The sequence below is a fragment of the Camelus dromedarius genome, chromosome 5, assembly GCF_036321535.1.
Source record: "Camelus dromedarius isolate mCamDro1 chromosome 5, mCamDro1.pat, whole genome shotgun sequence".
Lineage (NCBI taxonomy): Eukaryota > Metazoa > Chordata > Mammalia > Artiodactyla > Camelidae > Camelus > Camelus dromedarius.
In genome coordinates, this window is record NC_087440.1 from 29,726,511 (window position 1) to 29,753,203 (window position 26,693).

General features: G+C 39.2%; 2 protein-coding genes and 2 non-coding genes across 6 annotated transcripts in view; 1 reads left to right on the forward strand and 3 right to left on the reverse strand.

The window, feature by feature from the left end:
- Positions 1–26,693, reverse strand: part of TEP1 (telomerase associated protein 1) — a 68,751-nt gene that overhangs the window by 874 nt on the left and 41,184 nt on the right. For both annotated transcript variants that reach the window (XM_064485775.1, XM_010990229.3), the window contains exons 56-58: positions 5,265–5,440; positions 2,352–2,428; positions 1,271–1,341 (exon numbers count right to left, since the gene is read on the reverse strand). The gene's annotated coding sequence lies outside the window, so the exon portion shown is untranslated. The remainder of the gene's footprint in view (positions 1–1,270; positions 1,342–2,351; positions 2,429–5,264; positions 5,441–26,693) is intronic.
- On the reverse strand, positions 275–421 carry LOC116153750 (small nucleolar RNA SNORA79). Its single transcript, XR_004137632.1, has one exon. It is a non-coding gene; the product is annotated as a small nucleolar RNA SNORA79 (small nucleolar RNA).
- On the reverse strand, positions 2,084–2,160 carry LOC116153754 (small nucleolar RNA SNORD126). Its single transcript, XR_004137636.1, has one exon. It is a non-coding gene; the product is annotated as a small nucleolar RNA SNORD126 (small nucleolar RNA).
- On the forward strand, positions 11,877–25,264 carry PARP2 (poly(ADP-ribose) polymerase 2). Of its 2 annotated transcripts, none has more exons than XM_031453377.2 (16): positions 11,877–11,999; positions 12,927–13,088; positions 13,396–13,466; positions 14,057–14,107; positions 19,709–19,805; positions 20,259–20,334; positions 20,943–21,045; positions 21,754–21,916; positions 22,167–22,305; positions 23,129–23,192; positions 23,274–23,408; positions 23,683–23,810; positions 23,957–24,056; positions 24,415–24,513; positions 24,757–24,881; positions 24,997–25,264. In XM_031453377.2, exons 1-16 carry the CDS (start codon positions 11,957–11,959, stop codon positions 25,154–25,156), a joined length of 1,716 nt encoding a protein of 571 aa, XP_031309237.1. In that variant the 5' UTR covers positions 11,877–11,956; the 3' UTR covers positions 25,157–25,264. The 2 variants fall into 2 exon arrangements, with proteins under 2 accessions (XP_031309237.1, XP_064341848.1); XM_064485778.1 differs by lacking the exon at positions 11,877–11,999 and adding an exon at positions 12,036–12,069.

Genomic DNA, 26,693 nt, shown 5'->3' on the forward strand with positions numbered 1-26,693 from the left:
GATATTTTTAATAATGCTTTGAAATGTGTGAACAATTACTCAATAGAAAATTGAGAAAGCCATTTAAAATTTCAACATGAATGACTTCAGAATATGTTTCAGTAACTCCCAGAATCAACTGACTAGAGCTCTTTCTTTCACAGCCCTAGATCAGTGCTATTCAAACACTATTGCAATCAAAGGGTTCCCTATACATTATATCCTCCTGTTTTAAAATTAGTGGGGTTTTTCAATCACAGATATTTTCTTAATCTACAGTCACCACCTGCTTTGCAATTGTTTGACTCCACAAAAATCAGAAGGCACCAATGGACAGCCAACCCATCCTCATGGTGCCCTGAGTGAAGACAAGTCAGTTTAATATATGATGGACTAAAATCTCACTACCTAAGACTCCAAGCAGTGAGAGGAACAGCCATCAAAGATTATCTCCAATCATTTTAATAAGCATTTAAATAAATGTTTAAGAAACATCAGTACAATCACTACAATTGACTGTCAGTCAGGAACTTGAAGAACCATTAAGTATCAACTGATCAAGCTAGATAGACATAAAGAAGAATTAGATGATAAAAGTAGTGCCAAAAACAAGATTAATTAAGAAAATGTTATTGGAACAAAATATACAGTGTATATATACACTATAGTCCTTCTTACCACATTTTGCCTAATTCTAGAACTAAATTAGGCTTTGGGTGCTAGGGGTAAAGATGAGGGATTAGACCAACTGGCAGAAAGATGCACATAACCAATAAAAAAGCATTTGTGATATCCTATTATGCAGATGTCAGAAATTGCCAGGTAGTACGAAGTCTAAGATAAATACACATGGACTGATGACAAAATAGCTAACATCTATTGAGCATTTACCACATGCTAACAATGCTTTAAACCCGACACGTTATTATCTAACTTAATCTTCAAAGTCAAGTACTATTCCTTTGAGTCAGGTACCATTATTATCATCATCTAAGATATAAAGACACTAAGACACTGAGATGTTAAGAAACTTGCCAAGGTTATATAGCTGCTTAAGTGATAAAGAATGGAGTTGAACACTATGACTTCAGAACACTGGTATAACTACTATGCAATGCTACCTCTCATTTTTAACTAACTCTTTAAAAAATTTGTAGCACATTGGCAGCTAGCAATGAAGTCACAAAGATGAGTTTTCACAGACTCATACATATGTCAAAGCTTCTCAATTTCAATGTAAGCCTTACTATAAAACAAAAATGCTGTTATATATTGTATATCCAAGACTTACAGCTCCCAAGAGTTCCAGACTGGTAAAGAAGTGAGACCTCGATTTATTTTCAGTTTCCTGAAATTTCATTTCTGCAAAAGAATAGCCAAAAGCTAAAAAATTATTTCAAGTGCTGATGTTACTTTGAATTATTTGTATTTCCTGTGTTTTACCCTCATGTGTATCCCCATTCTCTGCTGAAACTTGCAGGTACAAGAATACAAGCCCGTGCCATGTAGGCTGCTTAAAATAAATTATACAATACATGAATATAGTAAAGTCAGAAAATACTGGTTAACAAGATCACCCAAAGAACCCAATTCTAGAGACAATAATCCCTCCTATTTGAGTATATCCTTTCAAATGATTTCAAGGAAACATAAGTATATTAAAATGTTACAACAGAAAAAAGATTATACATATTGCTCTGTAACTTGTTTCTAATTTAATGTATTATGAATACCCTTCCATTTTAAGAAAGATAAACCAGTATCATAATTTTTAAGTGACTGTATAGTGCTGCATTATGTGATCTGGATTTTAAAACTAATATAACCAACTCTGGGGTTCTTAAGTCTTATATATAGACTAATAAAACAGTGATTAGTTAAAAACTGTCAAGTTAAGTGATTGATAGAAGTATACTAGTTATCTGTGTTTTTTCTGTTTCAATTTTTCTTGACCGTAATTCTGTCTATCTCAAAGAGACATCACAAAAGAGCAAACCATGACAAAGTGTTGTAGTATCAAGTTCATCATTCAAAGATTTACGGGCTAGATCCCAGTAAGAATTCCAAGAAGCAGAATTCAATTCCAGGTCTTGGCCCTAGCTTCAGTCTGCTCAGAGCATGTGTTTAATCAGGGCAATCAGCTGAAACACGGACTTAACATGCATTTCATCATGGCAAACTGCAAATGACTGACTGAGGAAGGACAAGCCACCACCAGCTCCTTGTCCCTAAGCCAGGGGAACGCTGTGAAGTTTAGAGCTAAGGCTTCTTCAACTACCAAATTTCAGCCACTAAGAAAATTGAGCCCCCAAACTTGCTAGGTGATTAGAAACCCAAATGAGAAAAAAGTGAAGGTTTTCTTTTACACTTACCTCTGTATCAGATGAATCCGGCTTCTTTCTAGAAATCAAGTAGAACTATAGGATCTATCAACTATCTGGCACCATATCTGAAAAATAATAAATGAAAAAATTATACAAAGGTTATAACTACAAAACTTGAATGCACACCAGCCTACTCCACACTAAGTCACACCCATATAGCACCAAAGAAAATTAATCTCAAAGAAAACTGTTCATTCTTCATTTGAATCTCCACTCAGTAATATAAATTGACCCATCTACTTGTAGCATGTCATCAAATGCCCAAACTCAACAGCAGACTAGGGCAAGACTTCCATACAAGCTCCACTTTGTATAAATTTAAAAGTTTGGGTAAAACTGTACAATAAGACTAACCTCTGAAAGGTTATAAAAGTCAGCAGTCTAATAATAAGAGAATAGTTATGCAAAAGATAGGAGCCATGTGCTGACTGCAACCAGAGCTTGGCAGCTATAGGAATGAATTCAGGGGGATGGGATGTAAACAGAATGGGTTACTGCCATGCCAGTCTCTTCAAGTTCACAGGGTATGTGATTGCAGGAAACACCTGTAATCACAGGGTAACCACAGCCATTAAATTTACAAAATCCTTTTAAAAAAGGAAAGAAGGAGCTAAGAACTCATAAGATTCAGATAAATGAGAAGATAATCTGAAATAGCTTTTTTTCAAAGCACGTTTCAATTTCATTTGAGCCAATGTCAATTGTATTTAATCTCTACATTTCATAAAAGTTTTATCACAATAAACTGAAGAAAACCTTCCCTTAACGTAGCAAAATTGAATTAGCATCATTTGGAGCCCATATCGGCCACAAGATGGCAGTTATGCTCTTCAGAGTTTGAGCATAATCTCAACTTTCAGGTGAAACAGACTTGACACAAAGTTCATCACTTCAGGCAACCTTCATATTATTCCCTATTCTTCACCTAGTGACTAACAAGAACATTTTTTCTATTACATTTAATGATTATTTAAAACTTATTAACTACGAATATTACAATCATATTTTTATCGTATTTCTTTTCATGCAGCAATGGGCAAGTTAAAACCCGTAACTTCAAATACAATCTAGCTGGAAAGACAAGACTCATGAAAATGAATGTTCACGGTAAGCACCAAATAAGTGGTGGAGAGAGCAAAGTAATGTTAAGAAGAATCATTGGTCAAGGAATGCTTCATGAAGAAAAAGGGTAGGTCTTGAATGCGCCTTAAAATTGTACTTAAAATATATTACATGTCTGAAAGTTGCTAACAGAGTAATCTCAAAAGTTCTCATCACAAGAAAAGTGGTGATGGATCTTACTTAACTAGACTTAATGGAATAATTTCACAAAATATACAAATACTGAATCACTATGTTGTACAGTAGAGCTAATATAATGTTCTATGTCAATTATATCCCAACAAAAGAAAAATTGCACCATCCAATAGGTAACAGCACATACAGCCTAAATTAAATTAAAAATTAAACTCTTCAGTCACATTTTAATTGCTTAATAGCCTCATGTGGCCGATGGGTACCATATTGGACAGTACAAATATAGAACATTTCCATCATCACAGCAAGTTCTGTTGGACAGCAGGGCCTTAAAGGGTGGGTATAACTAAAATAAGCTGACACAAAGTGAGTACTATCATTCTTAAAAATTCCTACAATCTGTCAAGAACTATTGAAATTGTTTCACTCAAACTTTACAACAACCCCATATTTACAAGGAACTTTGAGGCTCAGAGAAGTTAAACCAATTTCCTAAGGCCACCTAGGTATTAAGAGCTAGGATTTAAACCCAATTCTGTCAAAACTCCTTATTTTCATTTCACCATGCCACCTCCTGCATGAAGTAAGCAGCACAGCTACAAGCTAGTTTGCTGTAGAACGTAATGAGAGTAGCGTGCTGGGTCTGTAGGTCAGAAAGAAACCGGGGAGCTTTCAGTGCCTGAGACATGCAATCAAAATGTAACGTCACTCCTTTCTTGTCCTATACTTGAATAGTGCTTTAATTATATAAAATGTTTTGGAGAGCAGAAGCATGTAAGATTAACTAAGGGAACAGAGACAGGAAGCAAGACTATTATTATTTTTTTTTTAAAGTAGTTCTTTTTTGGGGGGGTGGGGAATTAGGTTTTTATTTACTTTAATGGAAGTAACTGGGGATTGAACCCAGGACTTTGTGCATGCTGAGCACACACTCTACCACTGAGCTATACCCTCCCCACTCTTATCATTATTTCACAATTTCCTATTGTGAGAGTTTTAACATTGTCTACCTCAAAACTCCATGTCCAAGTACTTCATACAGAAAAATAATTATAGATTTAAAAGTGTAACTTCTCTATCTGTCTCATCTCACAAACAAAACCCAGATTGCAAAGGGCCTGGTCTTTGTGTCCTTGGCACACAGCACATAGCCTAGCACAAAAATCCTGATAATAAATATATGATGCCTTTCCCAGTGTGTGATGCTCCCTGCAGGAGTCTAGTCTTGCTTCAGCAAGTGTCACCCTACCACATGAAGGCCACTGTATAGTTACCGAGTTATTTTTTTTGTAAATTCCCCCATAAACATTCATTCACCCCCTCATTTTGTCCCCTGTGGCAATAAGTTCTTCAAAGGATTGGTGCTCAGGGCCAAAAACTACATTTTTATATATGTGAAGAGATGAAGACTTGACACAAACTACAAATTGATAATACTAAATCAGCTGATGCTTCCATTTTAAGGTTATATTACACTGAGTTATACTCAGTTCCATTCCACTCAGTGCCTACTGTATATCCCACATTATAGGACGTAACAGTAACTCAAAGAATCTCCTTTCTTTTTTAGATAGAAAAGACACATATACAAGTAAAACACAACACTTTAAGGCATCATATCTTGGTCAAAGTTCAAGTACTTACCTTTGTGGTTCCATCAGCCTTTAACCATTCCTCCTGAGAGCATCCAAATCCAAGCCCACTTGATTTGTAGGGGTCTGCAGCAGATTTTATAGGGGATTTCACGGAGCTGCTTCCAGGCTGGCACACAGGGTGCTGAAGACCTGGGCCTTCCTTCCACAGTGGATTCCATCTTTAACCTGAGGCAAAGGAAAGCAACACAAAACTTTGTATAGGAAGTAAATGCTAAACTGCTTGCTTGGCATAGTTCTAGAAGGCAATACTATGGAACAGACTCTGAAGTTTTGTTTCCCACTCAGTGGCAGCTATTTTAGTCAAGAATACCTATTGTTTTAACCTCAGTGCGGGAGGAATCCACTTAGAGCACATATGAAATAAAACTGGTTAGATCAGAAATATTGACTAGTCATGCAGCTCACCCCAAGAGACCATCATTTCAAACAGTCCCAGTCCCATTGCTGGTGGAGCAAACAAAAATGAAATCAAAATGTAGTACCTGAGGGCTTTGGGTCAAAACAGCAGGAAGGAATAATTTTCAAATTTGAAATTCAATGCAAGAGGCATTTAAAAGTTTCTACTCTGTTAACTTCATATTTTATCTATTTCATAAATAGTTTGCCTATCTTAGAACTTACAAAGCACTGTTCACATATCACCTCATTTTGCAAGTATTATATCTTCTCCATTTTATAGGTATGAAAGCAAAGTTTAGAGACTAAATGACAGGCAACTTAGCTTAGTGGTTAAGATAATGGTTTGTGAAGTTGAACAGAACCGGATTTGAATCCTGGCTCCTCCATGTATTTGCCGTGACCTGGGGCAAGTTATGCAACTTCTCTAAGCCTCAGATTCCTTTTCCATAAAATGAGGACAAATACCACCTACCTCTTAGAAGTGTTATGAAGATTAAACTAGGTAAAATATAAAATGTTTTGCAAAGTACCTGGCATGTAGTTAAACGTTTAGTATGTTGTTTCTATTACTAAGTGTCCAGGCTTAACCAGCTAATGAGTAGGAATGCAAATATTCTGCCTAAAATTTCACACTTCTCACAATAATCCTGAGTCCAGAAAAGTCACTCATAAGGGTCCTTCCAAATCCAAGAGTCTCTGTCTTTTAAGAAAAAAAAGAGAAAGTTTGCCTCCTCCACCTCTCCCCCTCATTCCCTATTTAACATGGAAGACTCCAATCTAGTCTACGTGAAGTTACTCTTTAACAAAAAGAGCATACTTCCACTGGAAACTAATTTTTCTCCCAAGCAGCGAAACTTCTGGACCGAAAAATAGAAGTTTCACAAGACATGATCTGGGCCTTTTAACACTTTTAAAATAAGTAACTTTGGAGGAATCCCCAAAGGCTTTCTGTTTTATTTTGCATGTTTACAGCTCAAAAAACATTTCCACTCTTCCCAACTTAAAGCTAAAATATGACTCTACTCACTCAACACCATAATTTCAGAAAGATATCCAGCACACATTTTGCCAAGTACACATGGCAAGCAAACCCCTTCTGCCCTCATGAATATAAAGGCCACGTGGCTTCTGATACATGCTGTCATTCCTCAACATTAAATGTGTGTTCACAGCAAAATAAATCATCCCTTAAACTGAAGTGGGCAAGGATATATTCACATAAAAGCCATCAGCCTGGTCTTGCTTTTAATAGAAAATCCTGTGTTGCTCAATCAAGATGTTTAGGGTGTTGGTTTCTAGTCATCACTAGGCACACAAAATAACAGGAAGCACGGCATTGAGAGTCCTTCTAAACATGACTATATCAAAAGCCATCTGAAACATCATGTGTGACAACTGACTTATGTACAAGGTTATTCATTTTGAAGGAAATAACAAGACTGTAAACTATGTAAATGTCCACCAATAAAAGTTAAATAAATTAGGGTATGTACACACATAAATTAGTATATAACCATTAAAAGAATGTGTACCCTCCTTATTTACTCATTTGGAAATCTTAAGCGGGAAAAGTAAGATGCAAGGTGAAGTATGTATGTAAGAGTGGAGGGTTAAGTACATACATTTGCTTGTATGTGCATATAATATCTTAGGAAGGAAACAAAAAATTGTTAACGCTGAAGAGGGGACTCAGGCTTAGGAGACTTCATTATATACACTATGATTCCTTTTGAATTTTGAACCATGTGAATGTATTACCTATTCAAAACACATTAATTTAACAATAAAGCTTGAGAATTTTAAGGATTATGGGGGGGGGTCTACAACTGGCTATTACCACATTCTATGCACTAGCTTATGTCTTTCTCACATTTTTACTTGTAAGATAACACCATATACATTATATTCAAATGAATGTGTATCATTCAATGCCACTAGGCAAAACTTTTTATGAGAAAAAATTATATCCAAAATAAATTTATTGCTTACTTCTAGAAGGTACTTAACACTTACTATACAGTGACTGGTACCTGGACTTCCCTGGACTTCGCATACTTTGATCTTCAAAACCTGAGACTCAGAACGGTTCACTAACTCACCAGAGGTCACTGGTGGAGTCAGCTGTGGCACTGGAATTTGATTTAGGCTTGCACCAAGTAAGGCCCCTCCTTTTTCAGTACATCTTAAGTTTTTTAGGGCACCATCATCACAGTGGTGACACATTAAAACTGAGAGCTCCTCTTAGAGCTTATTAAAATCATCTGACTTCAGAGTCTGCTGCCTGGTCCCACTAAAAAAGCCGAATGCTCTAAGCAAAGACTAGGACAAACACAGCATCCACTGCAGCTCCTACAAACCCAGTCAGGACCTGCGCCCTGCAGATACAGGAGAATTAAAACATACTAGTCTGAACGCCTCCTCCCAGGATCTACCCTCTCTCAGGGAGACAGAAGTCAAAACAACACTGAGATACGAACGGTACCTTTTCCTCCAAGCAAAATAAATTGAGGCATTTTCCAGGAACACTCATGTTCATGTTCATGAAGCAGAGTCTGCTGTTCCCAGGTCACCCTGTCTCAGAGAAGGAAGGCAGACCCGGTACTGCAGAGGCCCACGTGGGAACAAGCCAAGCAGATCATTTCACTGCCTTCCCAGTCTCTGCACGGCCAAAATTAATCGCCTCACATACACTCCAATGCTGGCTTGAAATAAAGCCCTGCCACCAGGATACAACGGCTCAAATCAAAGAGAAATTCAAAACAATTAGGGAGCAAAATTAAGTGCACACTCACCAGCGAACCACCAAAACGGAGAGAGAGAAAGCAGAGAGACAGGAAGTGGCTTTGGGAAGTGGCCTCAGAGCCTGATTGGCTACTGATGATTCCCTCCTCCTTTACCTTAAAAGGTGCTGAAATGATGCAACCTCCTCCGTCACCTACTTGAATCTTTAAGGACCAGTGATGCTACTTGCACTGTTTTTAGGTTGAACTTTTTAAACCAAGTTTTCTTTTGAGTTAATATACTTTGCACAAGCAAACATGGGCTAATTCATTCCTTTAGGATAATTTCCTATCCTTTATGATCTCAACATGGCTAATGTATGCAGGTAGCATGTTTCCTTATAAACAGTCCAGATCTACTCAAATTAGAACTTGCCAGCAGGGTAGTATTCAAGTTAACACGCTTAGTAGGGAAGATACAAGAAAAAGACCTGCAATCCAAGGAAAGTGGTCTTGGAAAAAAACCAGTGCTGCTGACACGTTTATCTTGGACTTCTGGCCTCCAGCATTTCAAGAAAATAAATTTCTGTTGTTTGAGCAACCCAGTGTGTAGTTCTTAGTTATGGCAGCCCTAGCAAACCAGTACACTATGTGACCTGAATAAATTATTTAAATTTTTCTAAAGTTCAATTTCCTCAACTGTAAAACGGAGATAATAATCATCTACCTATCCTGTAGGATTGTTGTGACAATTAAATAATATATGTAAAGCTCATAGCATAGTAAGCACTAAATAAATTCCAGCTATTACCATTATAAAGATTAAATGAAGTTATGTGTATAAAAGCACTTAGCTCAGTGTGTTGTACACAAAAAAGCACTACTAAGTATCAGCTATTTTTAATAAATGTCCATTTTTTTACCTCTTCCTATTTCAAAATTAATGCCTTTTAGACCAGTCTAGTGTATTTGTGCTATAATTCAGCTGTATAGAACTTTGACATACCAATCAAACAAACATTTGTTGAGCACTTACAGTTTGTCAGATTTATTTGCAAGTACTTGATGTGCTTTTATGTTCTTTTAAATGATATCTTTCCTAAAAATTCTGTTTCTACTTGTTTGAAGCTCTTTTATAAAGATACAGTTTATCCTTATATGTTATTTTCTATCAGCCTTGCTATGCTTCCTTACTGCATTAAAAAAATTATCCCCCAGTATCTTATAGATTTTTATATTCATTATCAACAAATGCAAATAATAAAAATTTTATTCTCTTCTTTCTAAACTTTACATGTTATGATGAACAAAAATTCTTAATTTTAATATAATCAAATAAATCAATATTTTCTCTTATACTCAGTGACTTTTGTGTCTTAAGAAACTCATCCCCTTAAAAAGTCTATAAATAATAAATGCTGGATAGGGTGTGGAGAAGAAGGAACCCTCCTACACTGTTGGTGGGAATGTAAATTGGTGCAACCACTATGGAGAACAATATGGAGGTTCCTTAAGAAACTAAAAATGGAGTTATCATATGATCCAGCAGTCCCAGTCCTGGGAACACTATCAGAGAAAACTCTAACTCAAAAAGACAACAGGCACCCCAGTGTTCATAGCAGTACTATTTACAATAACCAAGACCTGTAAACACCCTAAATGTCCATCGACAGATGAATGGATGTGGTATACACACACACACACACACACACACACACACACACACACACACACACACACACACACACACACACTGGAGTATTACTCAGCCATAAAAATGAAATGTCATTTGCAACAAGATGGATGGACCTAGAGATTATCATATTAAGTGAAGAAAGTCAGACAGAGAAAGACAAACATCATATGATATCATTTATATGTGGAATCTTTAAAAAAAGATACAAATAAACTTTATTTACAGAATAGAAATAGACTCACAGACACAGGAAACAAACTTACGGTTACCAAAGGGGAAAGTGAGGGGGAAGAGGGATAAATTAGGAGTTTCAGATTAACATATACATACACTACTAGATATAAAATAGATAAACAAGGACCTAGTGTATAGCAGAGAACTATATTCGATAGTATGTAATAGCCTATAATGAAAAAGAATCTGAAAAAGATTATATATGTATATGTATAACTGAAGCACTTTATTGTACACCTGAAACTAACACATTGTAAATCAACTATACTTCAATAAATTAAATAAATAAATAAATAAATAAATAAAAAGAAACCCGTCTCTTATCTCAAGGTCTAAAAGATATTTACGTATTTTCTGCCTAACGGTTTTCAAGTTTTATTTTTGAATGTCAGTCCTTAATCCATCTGTAGTTCATACACACACACACCCTTAGTAGAACAAAGCACAATTTCTTATCTTGACCTGTCTTGCTCTGGGCACTGGCTTCCTCTCCAGCTCCAGCCATTTCGTATTTCTCCTCTTTACTTACGGATTCTTCTGATACAGCTAAACTCCTGTCATTTCCTTAGCGATGAGTTCCCCAATTTGCTCTCCCATTAGAACTTCCGTTTGTACTGTAGGCGTCTCCCTATAACTCTTGTTGCTGCTGTATTTTTACTTTTGTTTGTGTGATTACCTGATTATCTGTCCCCAGCTAGGCTGTAAGATCCATGAACACATGAGCTATGTCTAATTTTGGCTAAACTATCACATCCCCAGAACACAGCACGGTGTCCAATAAATATTTGTTGAAGGAATAGGTATATAAATATCTGTACCTACATGAAAATCATCAGTATCAGAGTTACGTGGTTGTTCTCGTAGGAATGCAGCGTCTCAGTTTTTAATTAGGGTCATCAGGGATCTGCTTGTTTGGTGGCACCCAAAGTATCTTTGTAAAATCCAGATGACCAGGTTTCTCTGCCTTCAAAGGGGATCCCTTCGTTACCCTCGTGGCTTCGTCCCTTGCATCCTCCCCGCTCCCCACTTTCTGGTAAGCTGCAGCACTGACTCATGTAAAAGAGGACGGGGGAGAGTAGTCTGAATTGGGTTATGAGGCCCCTGTACAGGGTACCTCACCTCAGCCATTGAACTCACTTCGCTGGCCGTGAGTCTGTTCCAAGCTCCGGCTAAGGAGGCATCCGCCAGGCCCCTCCGAAGGGTGGGGTCCACAGCATCTCCTGCCCAGTCTGCCCTCGCGCGGAGCCCCGTTCTCTGGGAACTCACCTCCCCGAAGCTCAGGGAGAGCCCTGTTAGGGCCGCTTCTGGCCCTAGTCTCAGACCTTCCCAAGGGACACAGAGTAGAGTGACTAATCGCACTCAGCACGTGGCCCCACCGATGAGCTTCCCTCCGCCCTATGAGAGAGGGTGGGCTCACGCCACCTTTATAAGGCTCCCAAACTTAAAGACATTTCTCGGTTATGGCGACTTCCCACAACACATAGCGACATGCAAATACTGCAGACCTGTGGCGCCGACCCGGTCCTGTGCAGCCATCTTTACGGCTGGGACGCACGCGCGCTGCGTGTTCCCGCCCTGTGACTGCGCCGGCGATTACTGGGAGAGGATTGATGACGTCAACGTTCAGGTTCCATGGCAGCTCGGCGGCGGGGCGCGAGCAGCGGCCGGGCGCGAGGTTTGGAGTGCATTGTGGCGGGCCGAATGCGGGGGGGCGGGAAGACGGAGAATGATCCGTGCCCTCTACGGTAGCCCTTCTACTTCCATCGCCCTCTGAACCCGCATTTGTTTTGGTGCTAAACTTTTAAAATTTCGGTTTTCATAGCTCTGAGGATTACAGAATTGTGTAGAACAGCCTTCTGACCTGTAACAACTAACAGTACCAGCACTATTTTAAATATCTAATGTCATCCAGTTAAAAAAAACATTAATTTTAAGGTGCATGATAGTATGAACCACTAAGCAAAGAAAAACGCTTCCAGTTAAAACGTGAGTCCCTGCGTGTGTCACCACTGTAAAATTCATCGTTGTAAAATGCAGAGATAATAAAAATGCAACGCTTAGAATTGACGTGATGAGGTATCATACTCTGTGTATTGCGTTCTTAAATGCATAGGCCCACCCTACAAATTCGATACTGTTGTCATCGTCTGGATTTTTCAGTAGGGGCAAGTGAGGTACGCAGATAACTTCTGCAGAAGTTATCCGCAAGATTCCACAGCTCGAGACCGGGCTGGGCTCTAAGTTAGGCACGGACTCCAGAGCCTCCGCTAATCATTATTTCATACTACTTTAGGTAGTCTGAGGATGGGTTCTTTGGAGGGTATTGGGGCTCAACAAACAGAAGAGATAAGCAGGCTTTGAGACTCATGCCTCAGGCCATGAGATCACAAGAGCCCCAAGGCTCCATTTTATTTTTTTATTTGGCTAGAACAGCAATTCAGGAACGCAGACTGTCTTCAGGAACAGTGATGTGGCAGTTAGTCCTTTGTAAACTTACAAAACCATCTGAGCCCATCTCTTTAAAAAGATGTTTTTTCAAAGCAGCATCATAGTGTGTGCTCATTCTTTCTTTTGCTTCTTTGCCCATTCTTCCTGACCTAAGCTTCCGTAGCATTAAATGAAGGTGAAAGAGTTGGTAATGGCAAAGCAGCTACAGAAGACCCTCCTCCAGCAAAGAAAGCTCGAAGATGCCGGAGGCAGGGGGTGAGAAAAGAGCCTGTGGCTGGAGGAAAGGCTGATAATGACAGGACAGAAGACAGGCAAGGTCAGCTTCCCATGATTGGCCAGGGAGGACATGGGCCAGCAAGAGGGTCTCTCGGATGGGTGAGGGTGGGGCTAACTCTTATTTCTTCCTTTCTTGAAGATATAATTAACTTTCTATCTTTGGGGCACATCACAGGACTAACCTTTCTCAGAATCTTCAGTTTCATGTTTTTGAGATGAATTGAGAACCAGGCAGGTTGGGATTGCTTGGGAAGAGCAAAGTGAATTATGACAGGTTTCTGTCTAACCAGGGCAGCTATTTTTGATTCCCATACAAGTAGATGTAGTATATCTCTGTCTTTCTTCAGAGTCTGTGAAGACCTTGCTGTTAAAGGGCAAAGCTCCTGTGGACCCAGAGTGCACAGCCAAGGTGGGGAAGGTGAGAGACTCCCACTGATTTCTCAGAGAACAGCTGTTCTTTTGTTACTGAGATTCCTGTCAGGAACATTGTTAGTATTCATTTTAGGAATCCTCTCCAAAATATTACTAGTGATTACTTTTCTCCAAGGCTAAGATGGGAGTGGTGGGGTTTGGGGTTAATAATCAGGGTGTTTTTAACATGGTTAACTTCTGGACTAGTCATCAGTTTTCTGTACCTCATCCTCTTTCTCACTTAGAAAATTATATTGTTATCAGTGTTCTAATGAGAAACTGCCCTGGTATGGCATGAGTTATTGATGAATGGGAAAAGGATTTGAAGAATACAGAAGAAAGGCTTCCTCTGGAGCCGGTTTCCTTTAAGTGAGTTAGAATCATTTGTGTTTCTGTAATTACAAGAAGGCAATATGTTTTTATTACAGGAATGATAGGTTATGTGTAGAGGAACGTACTTTTGCATTTCTTTCCCGGGAAGATGCATGGTGGTAGTGCGGAAGGATGATACCTTGAGGCATGAGAAAATACAGAGCCTCATTAGGATCTCATCAGGGCTGAGACTGTACAAATGTCAGTTTTTTCTTTTCTCTCCAGGCCCATGTGTACTGTGAAGGGAATGATGTCTATGATGTCATGCTGAATCAGGTAAGGGAAGGAACTATTCCACGTATGAGAATTTCTTCTTGGTAATTATTGACGACAGTGCCCCAATGCCCAGATCTTTAATTCTCAAGTCCCTTGTGTTAGCCACTGGTAGTTCACACCCCCAAGTACTCAGCCCTAGTGCACTTTACCCGAGAGTGGAGTCCTTTATGAGAGGCAGATATTTTAGCAGATTTTATGTTTTTTATTGAACCTACGAGCCTTGTCATATCATTTTCCACATTTTCTAATAGGTTTTTGATTTTTTTTCCTTACAGGCTTTGAGAGACTTTATATAATATGAAGGATAGTCCTTTGTCTGTAATACAAACTGCTTATACATTTTCCAAATTTGTCATTTGCCTTTTGATTTTCTTTATGGTATACTTTTTGTCCTTATTGAGGTTTTAAATTTTTATGTAGCTTATTTTTTCTTCTTTAATTCATTTTTACTGAGCTAACATTGGTTTATAACATTATATAAGTTTCACATGACATTGTATTTCTACTTCTGTATACACTATAGGGTACTTACCACCAAAAATTTAGTTTCCGTTCATCATCATACAGTTCTCTATGTTCATCAGAGATACAGGCTTCCAATTTTCTTTTTTTGTGTTGTCCTTGTCTGGTTCTGTTATCAGGGTAATGTTGGGATTGCGAAATGAGTTAGGAAGTATTCCGTCCTCTTTAATTTTTTGGAAGAGTTTGAGAAGGATAGGTATTAAGTCCTCTTAGAATGTCTGGTAGAATTCACCTGGGATGCTGTCTTGTTTTTTTGAGGGAGGTTCTTGATTACTGTTTCAATCTCTTTACTAAAGTTTGGTCTATTCACATTTTCTGTTTCTTCATGATGCAGTCTTGGGAGGTAGTATGATTCTAGGATTTGTCCATTTCTTCTAGGTTGTCCAGTTGTCGGCATATAGCTATTCACAGAATTCTTTTATGATCCTTTGTGTTTCTGCGGTCCCCATTGTTATTTCTCCTCATTCATCTCTGATTTTACTTACCAGAGCCTTATCTCTTTTTTCCTGAGCGAGTGTATCTAAGTTTGCCGATTTTGTTTATGTTTTTAAAAAAACAGCTCTTAGTTTCATTGATCTTTACCATTGTCTTTTTAGCCTCTACTTCATTCATTCCTGCTCTGATCTTTATTACTGCCTTCCTTCTACTGACTTTTGGCTTCGTTTGTTTTATTTCTGATACCTTTAGGTGTGAGGTTGTTTATTTGGGATTTTTCTTGTTTCTGTATTACTATAAACTTCCCTCTTAGTACCAATTTTGCTGCATCCCATAGATTATATGTCATATTTTCATTTTGTCTTCAGTATTTTTTTATTTCTTCTTTGATTTCATTGAACTAACAGTTGTTCAGTAGCATATCATTTAGTGGCTTGTTGTTCAGTCTCCACATATTTGTGATTTTTCCAGCTTTCTTTTTTTTTATTAAATTATAGTAGATTTACAATGTATTAATTTCTGGTATACAGCATAGTGATTTAGTTATATATACACATAGACTCCTCATTACAGGCCATTACAAAGTATTGAATATAGTCTCCTGTGTTATACAGTAGGACCTTGTTATATAAAAGTTTATATATTTTATATAGAGTAGTTAGTATCCAGCTTTCTTGTTAATGGTGGATTTCTACATTGTTGTAGTTTCATGCCATGTGATCAGAAAAGATTATTAATATGATCTCAATCTTCTTAAATTTATTGAGACTTGTTTTATATCTCAACATATGGTCTATTTTTGAGAAAGTTCCTCATGCACTTGAGAAGAATGTATATTCTGCTGCACTTGGATACTATGTTCTGTACAAATCTATCAAATCCATCTGGTTTCATGATTCATTTAGGGTTGTTTCCTTGTTGACTTTCTCTCTGGATGATCTACCCATTGGGTGTTAAAAGGCCCCAAATATTATTGTGTTGCTATTAATCTCTCGCTTTAGGTCTGTTCATAATTGCTTTATATATTTTGGTGCTCCTATATTTGGTGTATATATCTTAATAACCATTATGTCTTCTTGATGAATTGTCCCCTTTATCATTATATAATGTCCATCTTTGTCTTGTTACCTTTTTTCCCTGAAGTCTGTTTTGTCTGATGTGAGAATTGGTTACATCCGCTTTCTTAAGGCTGCCATTTGATTGGAGTATCATCTTGTACCCCTTCTCTTTGAGCCTGTGTTTGTCTTTAGAGCTGAGTCTCCTGAGGCAGCATGTAGTTGGATCTTATTTTTTAATCTATCTGGCCACTCTGTGTCTTTTGATTGGTGAATTCAATCCATTTACATCTGGGATGATTACCGATAGATGAGGACTTGGTGCTGCCATTTTATTTTTTGTTTTCTGGTTGCTCTCTATCTCCATTATTTCTTTTTCCTTGTGTTTCTGTCTGTTATTTTGGTTTGGTGGTTTTCTATGATGTTTTGCTCAGTTTCCTCATTTTTGTGTTTAGTGTTTCTGCTCTAGATTTATGTTCTGTGGTTACCATGAGGTTTGTAGAAACGTCTCATAGATAAAATAGTCATTTTTCTGCTGATAGCATTTTACCTTCGTTTGCCTATGTGGGTTCCATCCTCTTCTTCCCCTTTTATATTTTTGTTGTTTCAAATCATCCCTTTTTATGTTGTGAGTATGTCACCAAGTTGAAGTAGCTATAGTTATTTTTTCTGGTTTTTTTCCCTTTTAAACTTTATGCTGTAATAAGGTGTTTCAAACCTATTCGGATATAGAGTTGAAGGTTTCTGTTTCTGTTTATCACCTTACTCAAAGTTTTGTGTATTTTTGCCTTTTTGTTTCAGGTAGAAGAGCTCCTTTCAGCATTTCTTGTAAGGCAGGTCTAGTGGTAATGAACTTCCTCAGCTTTTGGTTGTCTTCTGAGAAAGCCTTTTTTCCTGGGTAGAGTGATCTCGCCTGACAGTTTTTATCTTTCAGTATTTTGAGAATGTCATCCCACTCCTTCCTGGCCTGTAGAGCTTCTGCTGAGAAATGTGCTGATAGCCTAAATGGGTATTCCTTTGTAGATGACCATCCTTTTTTCTCTGGCTGCCTTTAAAATTCTTTTTTTTTTTAAATCACTGACTTTTGATGGCTTTAAGATAACATGTCCTGGAGTAGATCTTTTTGTGCTGAGGCAATTATGTGTTCTCTTAGCTTCATGGACTTTTATATCAATTTTCTTCCCCAGGTTTGGGAAGTTCTTAACCATTATTTCTTTTAAAAAACTCTCTGTTCCCTTCTCTCTCTTCTCCTTCTGGGACACCCATTACCCTAATGTTGCATTTCCTGAAAGAGTCAGATAGTTCTTATAGAATTTCCTCTTGTTCTTTTTTTACATCTTACCTGTATCTTTTCTAGATTTCTGTCTGAGCTCACTAATTCTCTCTTTCATATCTATTTCTAGTGCTAAGGCATTCTGTATCTCATTTATTGAATTTCTCAGCTCCAGAATTTGTTTGGTTCTTTTTTAGAGTTTCAATTTCTTTGGTAAAATACTCCTTCTGTTCATTAACTTTATTCCCGAGCTCACTGAATTGCCTTTCTGAGTTTTCTTGTAGCTCACTGGGTTTCTTCATGACAGCTATCTTGTATTCTCTATCAGTTAGATTGCATAATATTCCATGACTTTAAGTTTGGTTACTGGAAAATTGTCGTTTTCTTTTCGTGATACAGTGTAACTGTGGTTCCTCATGGTTTTTGATGAGTTGTTCCTCTGCCAGCACATTTGAAGTAGCGGTAAAGCTTTTTTCAAAATTTGTTTGTAGCGATTTAACAGGTTAGAAATTAGAGGCCTTTCTTTTGTTTTCCAGAAGGTGGCACTATAGCACAAGTTTTGGGTTTCTCTTATCTGACCTGACACCGGTTGTATCTGAGTTCACTTTCCACCCTCCACCACTGACTGCTGTCAGAGGGGTCACCCCATGCCCACCTTATCACTGCTATGCCTCCAGGGTGGTTGGTGCCTTTCTACTGCTGCTGTCACTGGTGTCAGTGCCTGGGGCACCAGGATGGCAGGAGCTTCCATGGGTCTGGGATCTCCTGAGTCAGAGGCTCCACCATAGAGGGAAGCAGAGTGGGGAGTCAGGGGTTGCCAGTGCCTCTGTGATGTCTGGTCTTGTTGGCTTGGTGGGAGCTGCCACTGAAGACGAGGGTGTGGAGGCCAGAACTGTGGGCCCTCCACTGCTGAAGGGATGGGGTCACAGGCTCCCCTGTTGTACTGCCCAGTCACACCTGTGGCCACCAGCACCACTGCAAGCAGTAGGCTGGAGTCATATGCGCCACCTCACCTGCTGCGACCAGGTTCTCTGGGGCTGTGGGCTTGGCTGCCATGGCTGGGAGGCCGGGGTGCAGGCACCACCTCCTGTTTCCACAGTTCCACCTCCTCTCTGTGTTCCAGTCCACCCACCTTTAGATGTACAGACTTGGGAAATTCTCTGGTGTCCTGGTGTATTGGGCAGAGGCACCTTTGTTGAGCTGTGGTTGTCTTACTGGTTGTACGTTGAAGGAGAGAGAGGAAGAAAGCATCTTTCTGCACCATGATGCTGACGTCCAATTTTTTTCTTTTTAATGTTTTCCTCTTTGTTTATTTATATTGTTTTAGATAGATAACACATTCTCCTGGTTATTGTATTTCCTGAATATATCTTCATATTTGAATTTATTAAATACATATTTAATGTATTTCCTGAATATATCTTCATATTTGAATTTATTGATTAACAGTTACCTAGTACTCCTTTGTTACCACTTCTTTCACTTAAAATATCATAAGCAGATAGAAAAGATCTTAAGGCCCCTTTTTGCTCTGCCATCCTATGACTTTATAATGTGAGCAGGCAGGAGGTAGGAAGAGGCAGCACACTTAACAGAGAAGAGTGCCAGATAAACAGGGCTTGGCCTCAATGCAAGCTGCTGTTCCTTATCATGGCCTGCTCCCTGTCTTCACTCCGAGTAAGTTACTTACAGGACACCTTTTTAAATACCAGTCACGTTTTCTCTGACTGTCTCCGAGTCAGGTCGTGTTAGGTATGGGACAGATGTGGCAGTGGTTTCTGTCTCCCTTCTGTCCCCTCCTAATAGCTTCCTGCTCTCAGCTCATTGTCAGATTGCTGCAGCTGACAAACCAAAGCTGTAAGTAGAACTATTAAAGAGTAAGTTGCCTAAACAAACAAGTGTTAATAGTTACAGATCTTTGGGGCATCAAAATTATTTTCATTTGGAAATTAATTATTGGGAATAGATTGGGAGCTGGGAAACACACATAGCCTCGGAAATTTCTATGGAGGGAGTTAAAGCAGAAAAAAACAGAAGGAGCCAATCAGCATGGGATATTTGAGGCTGGGTAGAGGGTTTTAGGAAGCTTCCAGGCTTTCATTTCTAGTAGTATTCCTAGCAGTCCAAAGTTTAATATAAGAAACCCAGTTCCTCCTTTCTCAAATCTTTACTCCTACGTGAACCTGATTTTCTTGTCCCGTGCTGTCCTTTCCTCATGGCAGTCACTGGTACCTGTGACCACAGAGGAGTCATTGGTTTGTGTGGCTTCCATTTGCAAACGTTTGTCCTCTTCTGTTCATATTTCTCTCATCATAGACCAATCTCCAGTTCAACAACAACAAGTATTATCTGATTCAGCTGTTAGAAGATGATGTCCAAAGGAACTTCAGTGTTTGGATGAGATGGGGCCGAGGTAATAATGACTTTCATTGTGGATTTTGTGAGTTGTTATTCAGAGAGCCAGAACAGTTTAGTGAGTAGCCAGAGGATCCTCTGGGTTTAAATCAGTGAAGTACAGGCTGTGTAACCTGGGAGAGGCTTAGGGATCAAATTGTGCTGCTTGAAACTGGGGGTTGGCCAGCATCCTCCTTGGGAAGGTCCCACTGGAAAGACTGAGAGCAGCCAGTTGAGGCTGAGAGCGCTCCTGCAGTTGGGCTGCTAGTGCTGCTCGGAGGCTGCGCAGTCAGCAGCTTACCAGTACCAGCACCAGCCGTTCCCTGAGCCCTTTCACCTTTTCCTTCTTTCCTGCCTGCCCACTAGCCAGAGTCTAAGCAGAGACACCTTAGAGAGCTGGCTTGTTACTGTTAGAGAACTCTTCTTGGGCTGGGGGCAGGGAACTATCTTACATGTGGCATTTACTTTGCAGTTGGGAAAATGGGGCAGCACAACTTGGTGGCTTGTTCAGGGGACCTCAGCAAGGCCAAGGAAATCTTTCAAAAGAAGTGAGTGCTAAGAAATGAGTACCAAAAAATACCCTCCTTCTTCTCGGATGTATCTTCTCTAAGAATTTTATAGTAAATGTGATTTGGCCTAAATGACAGGGTCTTTCCACTGTGACACTGTATGACTAGAACACCAAACTTCTTCCTTAGTTGGTGATTAAATCACCTGGAACCATGAAGTTGACAAAATCAGAAGAAGCTACTATAATCAGCACATGAACAATAATTTAGGAAATTTGGGAAAAGTAAGATGAGACTATCCAGCTACTATTTTAAAATTTCTCTTACAATGATACAAAGAACTTTCTGGAGTCTCTGGGAATGTTTCCTTCAGAGAAATGGATAGGGATCTTTTGTCTTAAATCTCAACGACTTTCGTGATGTTTGGGGTGTTTGGGAAGCTCAAAGGTCCTTTTTTCCCATTTTTTGTTCCCTTCGTCTCCAGAGCTTTTCTGTCCATTCAGGGTCCTAATTTAGAATCCAGGTTTATGGAAAATTGATGTGGGAAATACAGATTAGGGCTGCTCTGTCTAAGGAAATAATTGTCAGCCCACCCCTAGTAATAGACCCTTATTTGCAAGATTTTCTCGCCACCCTGAACTCTACAGATTCCTTGACAAAACAAAAAATAATTGGGAGGATCGTGAGAAGTTTGAGAAGGTGCCTGGGAAATACGATATGCTACACATGGACTATACTAACAGCACACAGGTAAACTCTGACTGTACATTTAGGGAAAAACTGTTCCTTCTTAACCAGGGTGAAGTCAGGCAGAATGACTTACATCGAGTCCTAGACCAGAACAGGCTGAGGTATTCTTAAGTCATGCTGTTTCCAACCTAAGATTACAGTTCCTTCAGGGGTAACCTTCACTGATCTTTGTAATCTTGAAGGGGCTGTTGAAGATAGAATGTGCTTTTCTAGTCTGTTATTTATAAAATGTTACGTTCTGTTTACAGAAGTTTAATATTATGGATCAAGAGAGGAGTAATTAATAAACTGATAAAATGACATTTAAAGTTGCCTTCACTGCTGGTTATATACCACAGTTTAAAAAAAAAATTATTTTGAGTGCTGAGGTCCAACCAGGATGCCAAAAAGATCTTTCCTGAAAACTGTTACATATCTGAAAAGTGGAGCAATTAGTCTTTTTAAGGTGAGAAGATCTGAGATGTAACAGTGTCTTTACAAACTTAATGACATCACATTAGGAGGGCCTGTTAGACTTATTCTGAGTGTTTAACTATGGGAGGCCTAGAAGGTGGAAATCACATTAAGTCCTCTAGGTTAATATCGGAACAGGCCTGTGTACAAGCAGAGGCTGACATGTTCACCTGCCGGGGATAGTGTAGAGCCAGTCCTTGTAAGGAGCATAAAATAGATCCTTTCAGATTTTAATGATTTTTTTTTCTGCTATAGAGTGAAGAGGAAACAAAAGAAGAAGAATCTCTTAAATCCCCCTTGAAACCAGAGTCGCAGCTAGATCTTCGTGTACAGGAGCTGATAAAGTTGATCTGTAATGTCCAGGCCATGGAAGAGATGATGGTAGAAATGAAATATGACACCAAGAAAGCCCCACTTGGTAGGGCTTCAGATTCTATCCTACATTCTGGCTTCGTATTTCTTAGTTCCTTTAGTGGGATATTTTATCACCATCATGATTTAAAGCTTGCTGACACTACTGAATAAAGAAAGAGATTTGGCGGGAGAGGTTGTGTGGGGGGAGGAGGAATAATTCTGAAGGTTGAAAGGTTGAGAGTCTTTGTTGGGCAGGGACATCAGTAAAGGATGGGACCCTGGTTGTGGAGTCTGATCTCTCGCTGGGCCTGCAGGGAAGCTGACAGCGGCACAAATCAAGGCAGGTTACCAGTCTCTTAAGAAGATTGAGGATTGCATTCGGGCCGGCCAGCATGGACGAGCTCTCGTGGAAGCATGCAATGAATTCTACACCAGAATCCCTCATGACTTTGGGTAAGGCCCGTGCTGTTACTTCAGTTAGGATCTGCCCAATCATGTTCCCTACATCATTCAGCCACAACTGTAATCTTTTAAATCTTTCATTTCTAAGGGAACGATTATCTTGAATAGATATAGAGCCAAAATGACTTATAGATAGCCAGTTTATCAGCTTATAAGTATGGGATGCAGTCTCTTGGCCTGATTACAAGCATATTCTCTGACCAAGTGGAGGTTACCAGCTTAAGAGAGAATGGGTCTCACTATGCAACCAGCAGGTAAAACGCCTTCAGGCACGTCAGCCACCTCACGCCCCGCCCTCTACCCCCGTTTCCTGTCCTGTAAGGTGACTGTCACACGCTAACACCATCTGTGGGAACTCAAATGACATTAGGTACGTAAAGTACATTTTATCTTTGTTGATTCTGCATTCTGGTGCTTATTTTATTTTTATTCCTTCTATTGCTTTGTAGAGCCCTGTGACCTAGAAATAACCAAGTGGTCAACAGGTCTCTTCTGCTTCTAGATAGGACATATTCCAAACCATTCCTTACTGATGTCGATATATCTTATTTTAAAAAGGTTCCCATAAAAAGGAATTTTAATTCTAGTTCCAAATCTTAAAATCTATATAGTCTGTTTTATCCTACTCAGAGAATATACAAAATATCTCTTTATATGTTTGGAAGTTAACATCGCTTACAGATCTCTCCTGAATGGAAAACCCCAGTTTCTTATACCTATTTTCTAAAGGATTTATCTTTAGTCTGTTAGTTTTAGTCATGTGCCTTTTGGCCACACATCAGAGAACTAATCATGGGTTATATCTTGTCCTTAGACTCCATACCCCTCCATTAATCCGGACAGAGAAAGAACTGTCGGACAAAATACAACTGCTAGAGGTGAGATATGTATGGACTGGGAAGTATTAAATCTCTTGTCCCAGGCTTCTCCCACACTGATTCTGTATCTCATCTTGTCAGGCTTTGGGAGACATTGAAATTGCCATTAAGCTGGTGAAGACAGAGCTGCAAAGCCCAGAACACCCACTGGACCAACACTATAGAAAACTACATTGTGCTTTGCGCCCTTTAGACCATGAAAGTTATGAGTTCAAAGTAAGAATAATTATCGTTTATTTTCATATCTTTAAGATCCACCCACCCCCACCCCACTGTTCTCTGACTACTTCTGGTTAAGAGAGAACTTTAGTATAGGGCAGAATTTCTATTTACTAGAAGTTTGGGACGGTAGGGCTCTTTGTAGCTGCCTTGTGAGACCTTATGGGAGCAGAAAGGTGTGCCAGTTTATGCCAGAAGCCCTGAGGTTCTTCAGCTCAGCCTGCTCTCTTATAGAGTCCACATCAGCCATTTCTTTCATTCTTTTTCACAGGTGATTTCCCAGTACTTACAGTCCACCCATGCTCCCACACACAGTGACTATACCATGACCTTGCTGGATGTTTTTGAAGTAGAGAAGGAGGGTGAGAAAGAAGCCTTCAGAGAGGACCTTCATAACAGGTCTCAATTTAGCTCTGGGTTTGGGAGGACATTCTGTTGCCTGAAGTGCAGATATGGCAGAGACAGCCGTTGTTGCATTTTTTATGCATATGGCCTGTGTCTGCAGGAGAGCAGCAGAGAGTACAGTATCAATGTCTTTTCCTTAGGATGCTGCTATGGCATGGTTCCAGGCTGAGTAACTGGGTGGGGATCCTGAGCCATGGGCTTCGAATTGCCCCACCTGAGGCTCCCATCACAGGTTACATGGTGAGTAGAAACTGAACCCTGGAGGTAGGTACAAGGGAAAAGGATATAATAATTTTCTCAGCCCTTTTTTTCTAGATTAGGATTAGGTGGTGCCCTTCCCAAGAATTAAACCAGCTCACTCATAACCCTGACGTTTACTGTCCCTCCTTTTTTAAATTCCTGAAGATATCCCTCCTTTCCTCCCAGAAAGCAGAGATTAATTGATGCTTCCGCCTCCTCTTGGAACAGAATTGTGAGGGGAAATGGAGAAGGGTCTACATTGTGTCTAAGATAATAGAACACAGGGTCAATGGTAAGAGCCTCCCTTCTAACACGGTGGGTTAAGCAGTTGACCTTGTTACTTATTTATATATTTCAGTTTGGAAAAGGAATCTATTTTGCTGACATGTCTTCCAAGAGTGCCAACTACTGCTTTGCCACTCGCCTAAAGGATACGGGACTGCTGCTCTTGTCAGAGGTAAGGCAAGAACACACCTATGGTCTCTAGTTTGTATTAGTTCCTGTTTTATCAAAGAGAAAAGCTTGGCCGCAGAACCAAGAGGTTCACCTGGGAGAACCTGAGAGGGGGCCAAGCGCAGTTTCCATTGCGTTCGATTCCTCTGCTGGAATAGAAGAAAGTACTGCTGGGGTTTTATGTTTGGCTTTAGAGCCATTCAGTTCTCAGCAGGATGTGGTCATTCAAAGATCTTTTGCTTTGCAGGTAGCTCTCGGTCAGTGTAACGAGCTACTAGGGGCCAATCCAGAGGCAGAAGGATTACTTCAGGGCAAACACAGCACCAAGGGGCTGGGCAAGATGGCTCCCAGTCCTGTGCGCTCCATCACCTTGTAAGTACGCGGAGCCTGGAGGGCCAGAAAACTCCTTGTGGCTAGATAAGACTCTGCTTTCTCTATTTCAGCTGAACCAGAGGTAAATGTTGACACATTCTCTTCCATTTGGCAGGAATGGGAGTATAGTGCCCTTGGGACCAGCGAGTGACACAGGAATTCTGAATCCCGAGGGTTATACCCTCAACTACAATGAATTTATTGTCTATAACCCCAACCAGGTCCGTATGCGTTACCTTCTAAAGGTTCGATTTAATTTCCTGCAGTTGTGGTGAATGTTGATATTAAATAAAGCAGGAAAGATATGATCTTCAAGCAAGAAGACAGGCAATATTGTACTTCTGATTTTCTCATTTTTTTGTAATAAAAATAGTACAAATGTATCACTGGCTTCTTTGAGCTTTACTTCTACAAGCATATACTTCTTATGTTAGTTTATCTTCATTTCTGGACAGAAAGTACAGTTGCTCTGTGTATCCCACAGCTAGCTGCAGGTTACTAGGGTCCTGTTCTCTCACAGCAGAATAGCCTCTGTGCATTGAGGGATGCTAATGGAGGCTAATGCTTTTCCCACTAAATAGTATTTCTGCAAACTGGAGTTTGTTAGGTAATATTACAGCAAAGACTGAATTGTTTCCCATCCAGATCTTTTCACTTGCCTTTCTCCCCTGTTTACCTACTACAGACTGGTTCTCCCACCACTTAGCATCCTAGGATTTCAGCAGATGTCCAAAAATTTGGGAAGCACTTGAAGGACTGTTACTAAGCCTAAACTAAATATATCTCAGGGAGGAGGAGAGAAGTACATTGATTTTGATGTACCCTGCTCCAGCTAAGAAGTACCAAAGTCCAAGTCAGAGCCAAAGACTTCCTATTTGTGAAATCATACAACACAGATAAACACACATAACATCCGTCCTTAGTAACAATGAAGGTCATTGAAATGAAAAAAATAGCCTGTAACTTTAGAGACCAGATTACCAATATTGATCAAAAATTTAAAATGTACACCCTTTAACTTAAAAATTACAGAGGTACATGTTTGCATAGATGATGTCACTGCAGAATTGTTCTATGCAAAAAAATCCATAGATAAGGAACCAGTTTTATATACATACATATATATATATATATATATATATAGATAGTCTCATTGAAATACTATGCTGCTGTTAAAACTGAAGTAGACTGTGTACTTTACCAAAAACTGAAAGCGAAGGGAATACTTCCCAACTCATCCTATAAAGCAGTATAAAACTAAAACTAGATAAAGATACCACAAGAAAAGAAAACTATACCCCAGTATCCCTTAAGAATGTAGATATAAAAAAATACTACTAAGCCTAAACCAGCAAACTATAAAAAGGATTCTACACCATGACCTAGTGAGATTTACTGCAGAAATCCAAGTTTGGTTCAACACATGACAGTCAACCAATGTAGGACAAAGATCACAAGACCATCTCATTGGACGCAGAAAAAGCATTTGACAAAATTCAGTACCCTTTCACGATAAACATTCAACAAATGAAGAATGGAAGGGACCTTCAACCTAATCAACATACAAAAATCAATTGTATCGCTATACACTAGCAATGAATAATCTGAAAAGAAAATTATAAAACAATTCCCTTTATAATAGGATCAAAAAATAATTAGTGGATTTAACTAAGTCACAAAACTTGTACACTGAAAACTATAATACATTGTTAAAAGAAATTTAAGAAGATTCAAGTAAGTGAAAAGACAATCTGTGTAACAGCCTGTTTTGCACAAGTGGATAAGACAAACCTAAAATTCATATGGGATTGC

Excerpts from the sequence above, each read along its gene's own strand:
- PARP2 (XM_031453377.2), top strand. The coding sequence starts at position 11,957 with ATGGCAGCTCGGCGGCGGGGCGCGAGCAGCGGCCGGGCGCGAG. Across the intron at positions 23,811-23,956 it reads AGAGAGGACCTTCATAACAG|GATGCTGCTATGGCATGGTT; the intron begins GTCTCAATTTAG and ends TCTTTTCCTTAG. Across the intron at positions 24,882-24,996 it reads CCTGTGCGCTCCATCACCTT|GAATGGGAGTATAGTGCCCT; the intron begins GTAAGTACGCGG and ends TCCATTTGGCAG.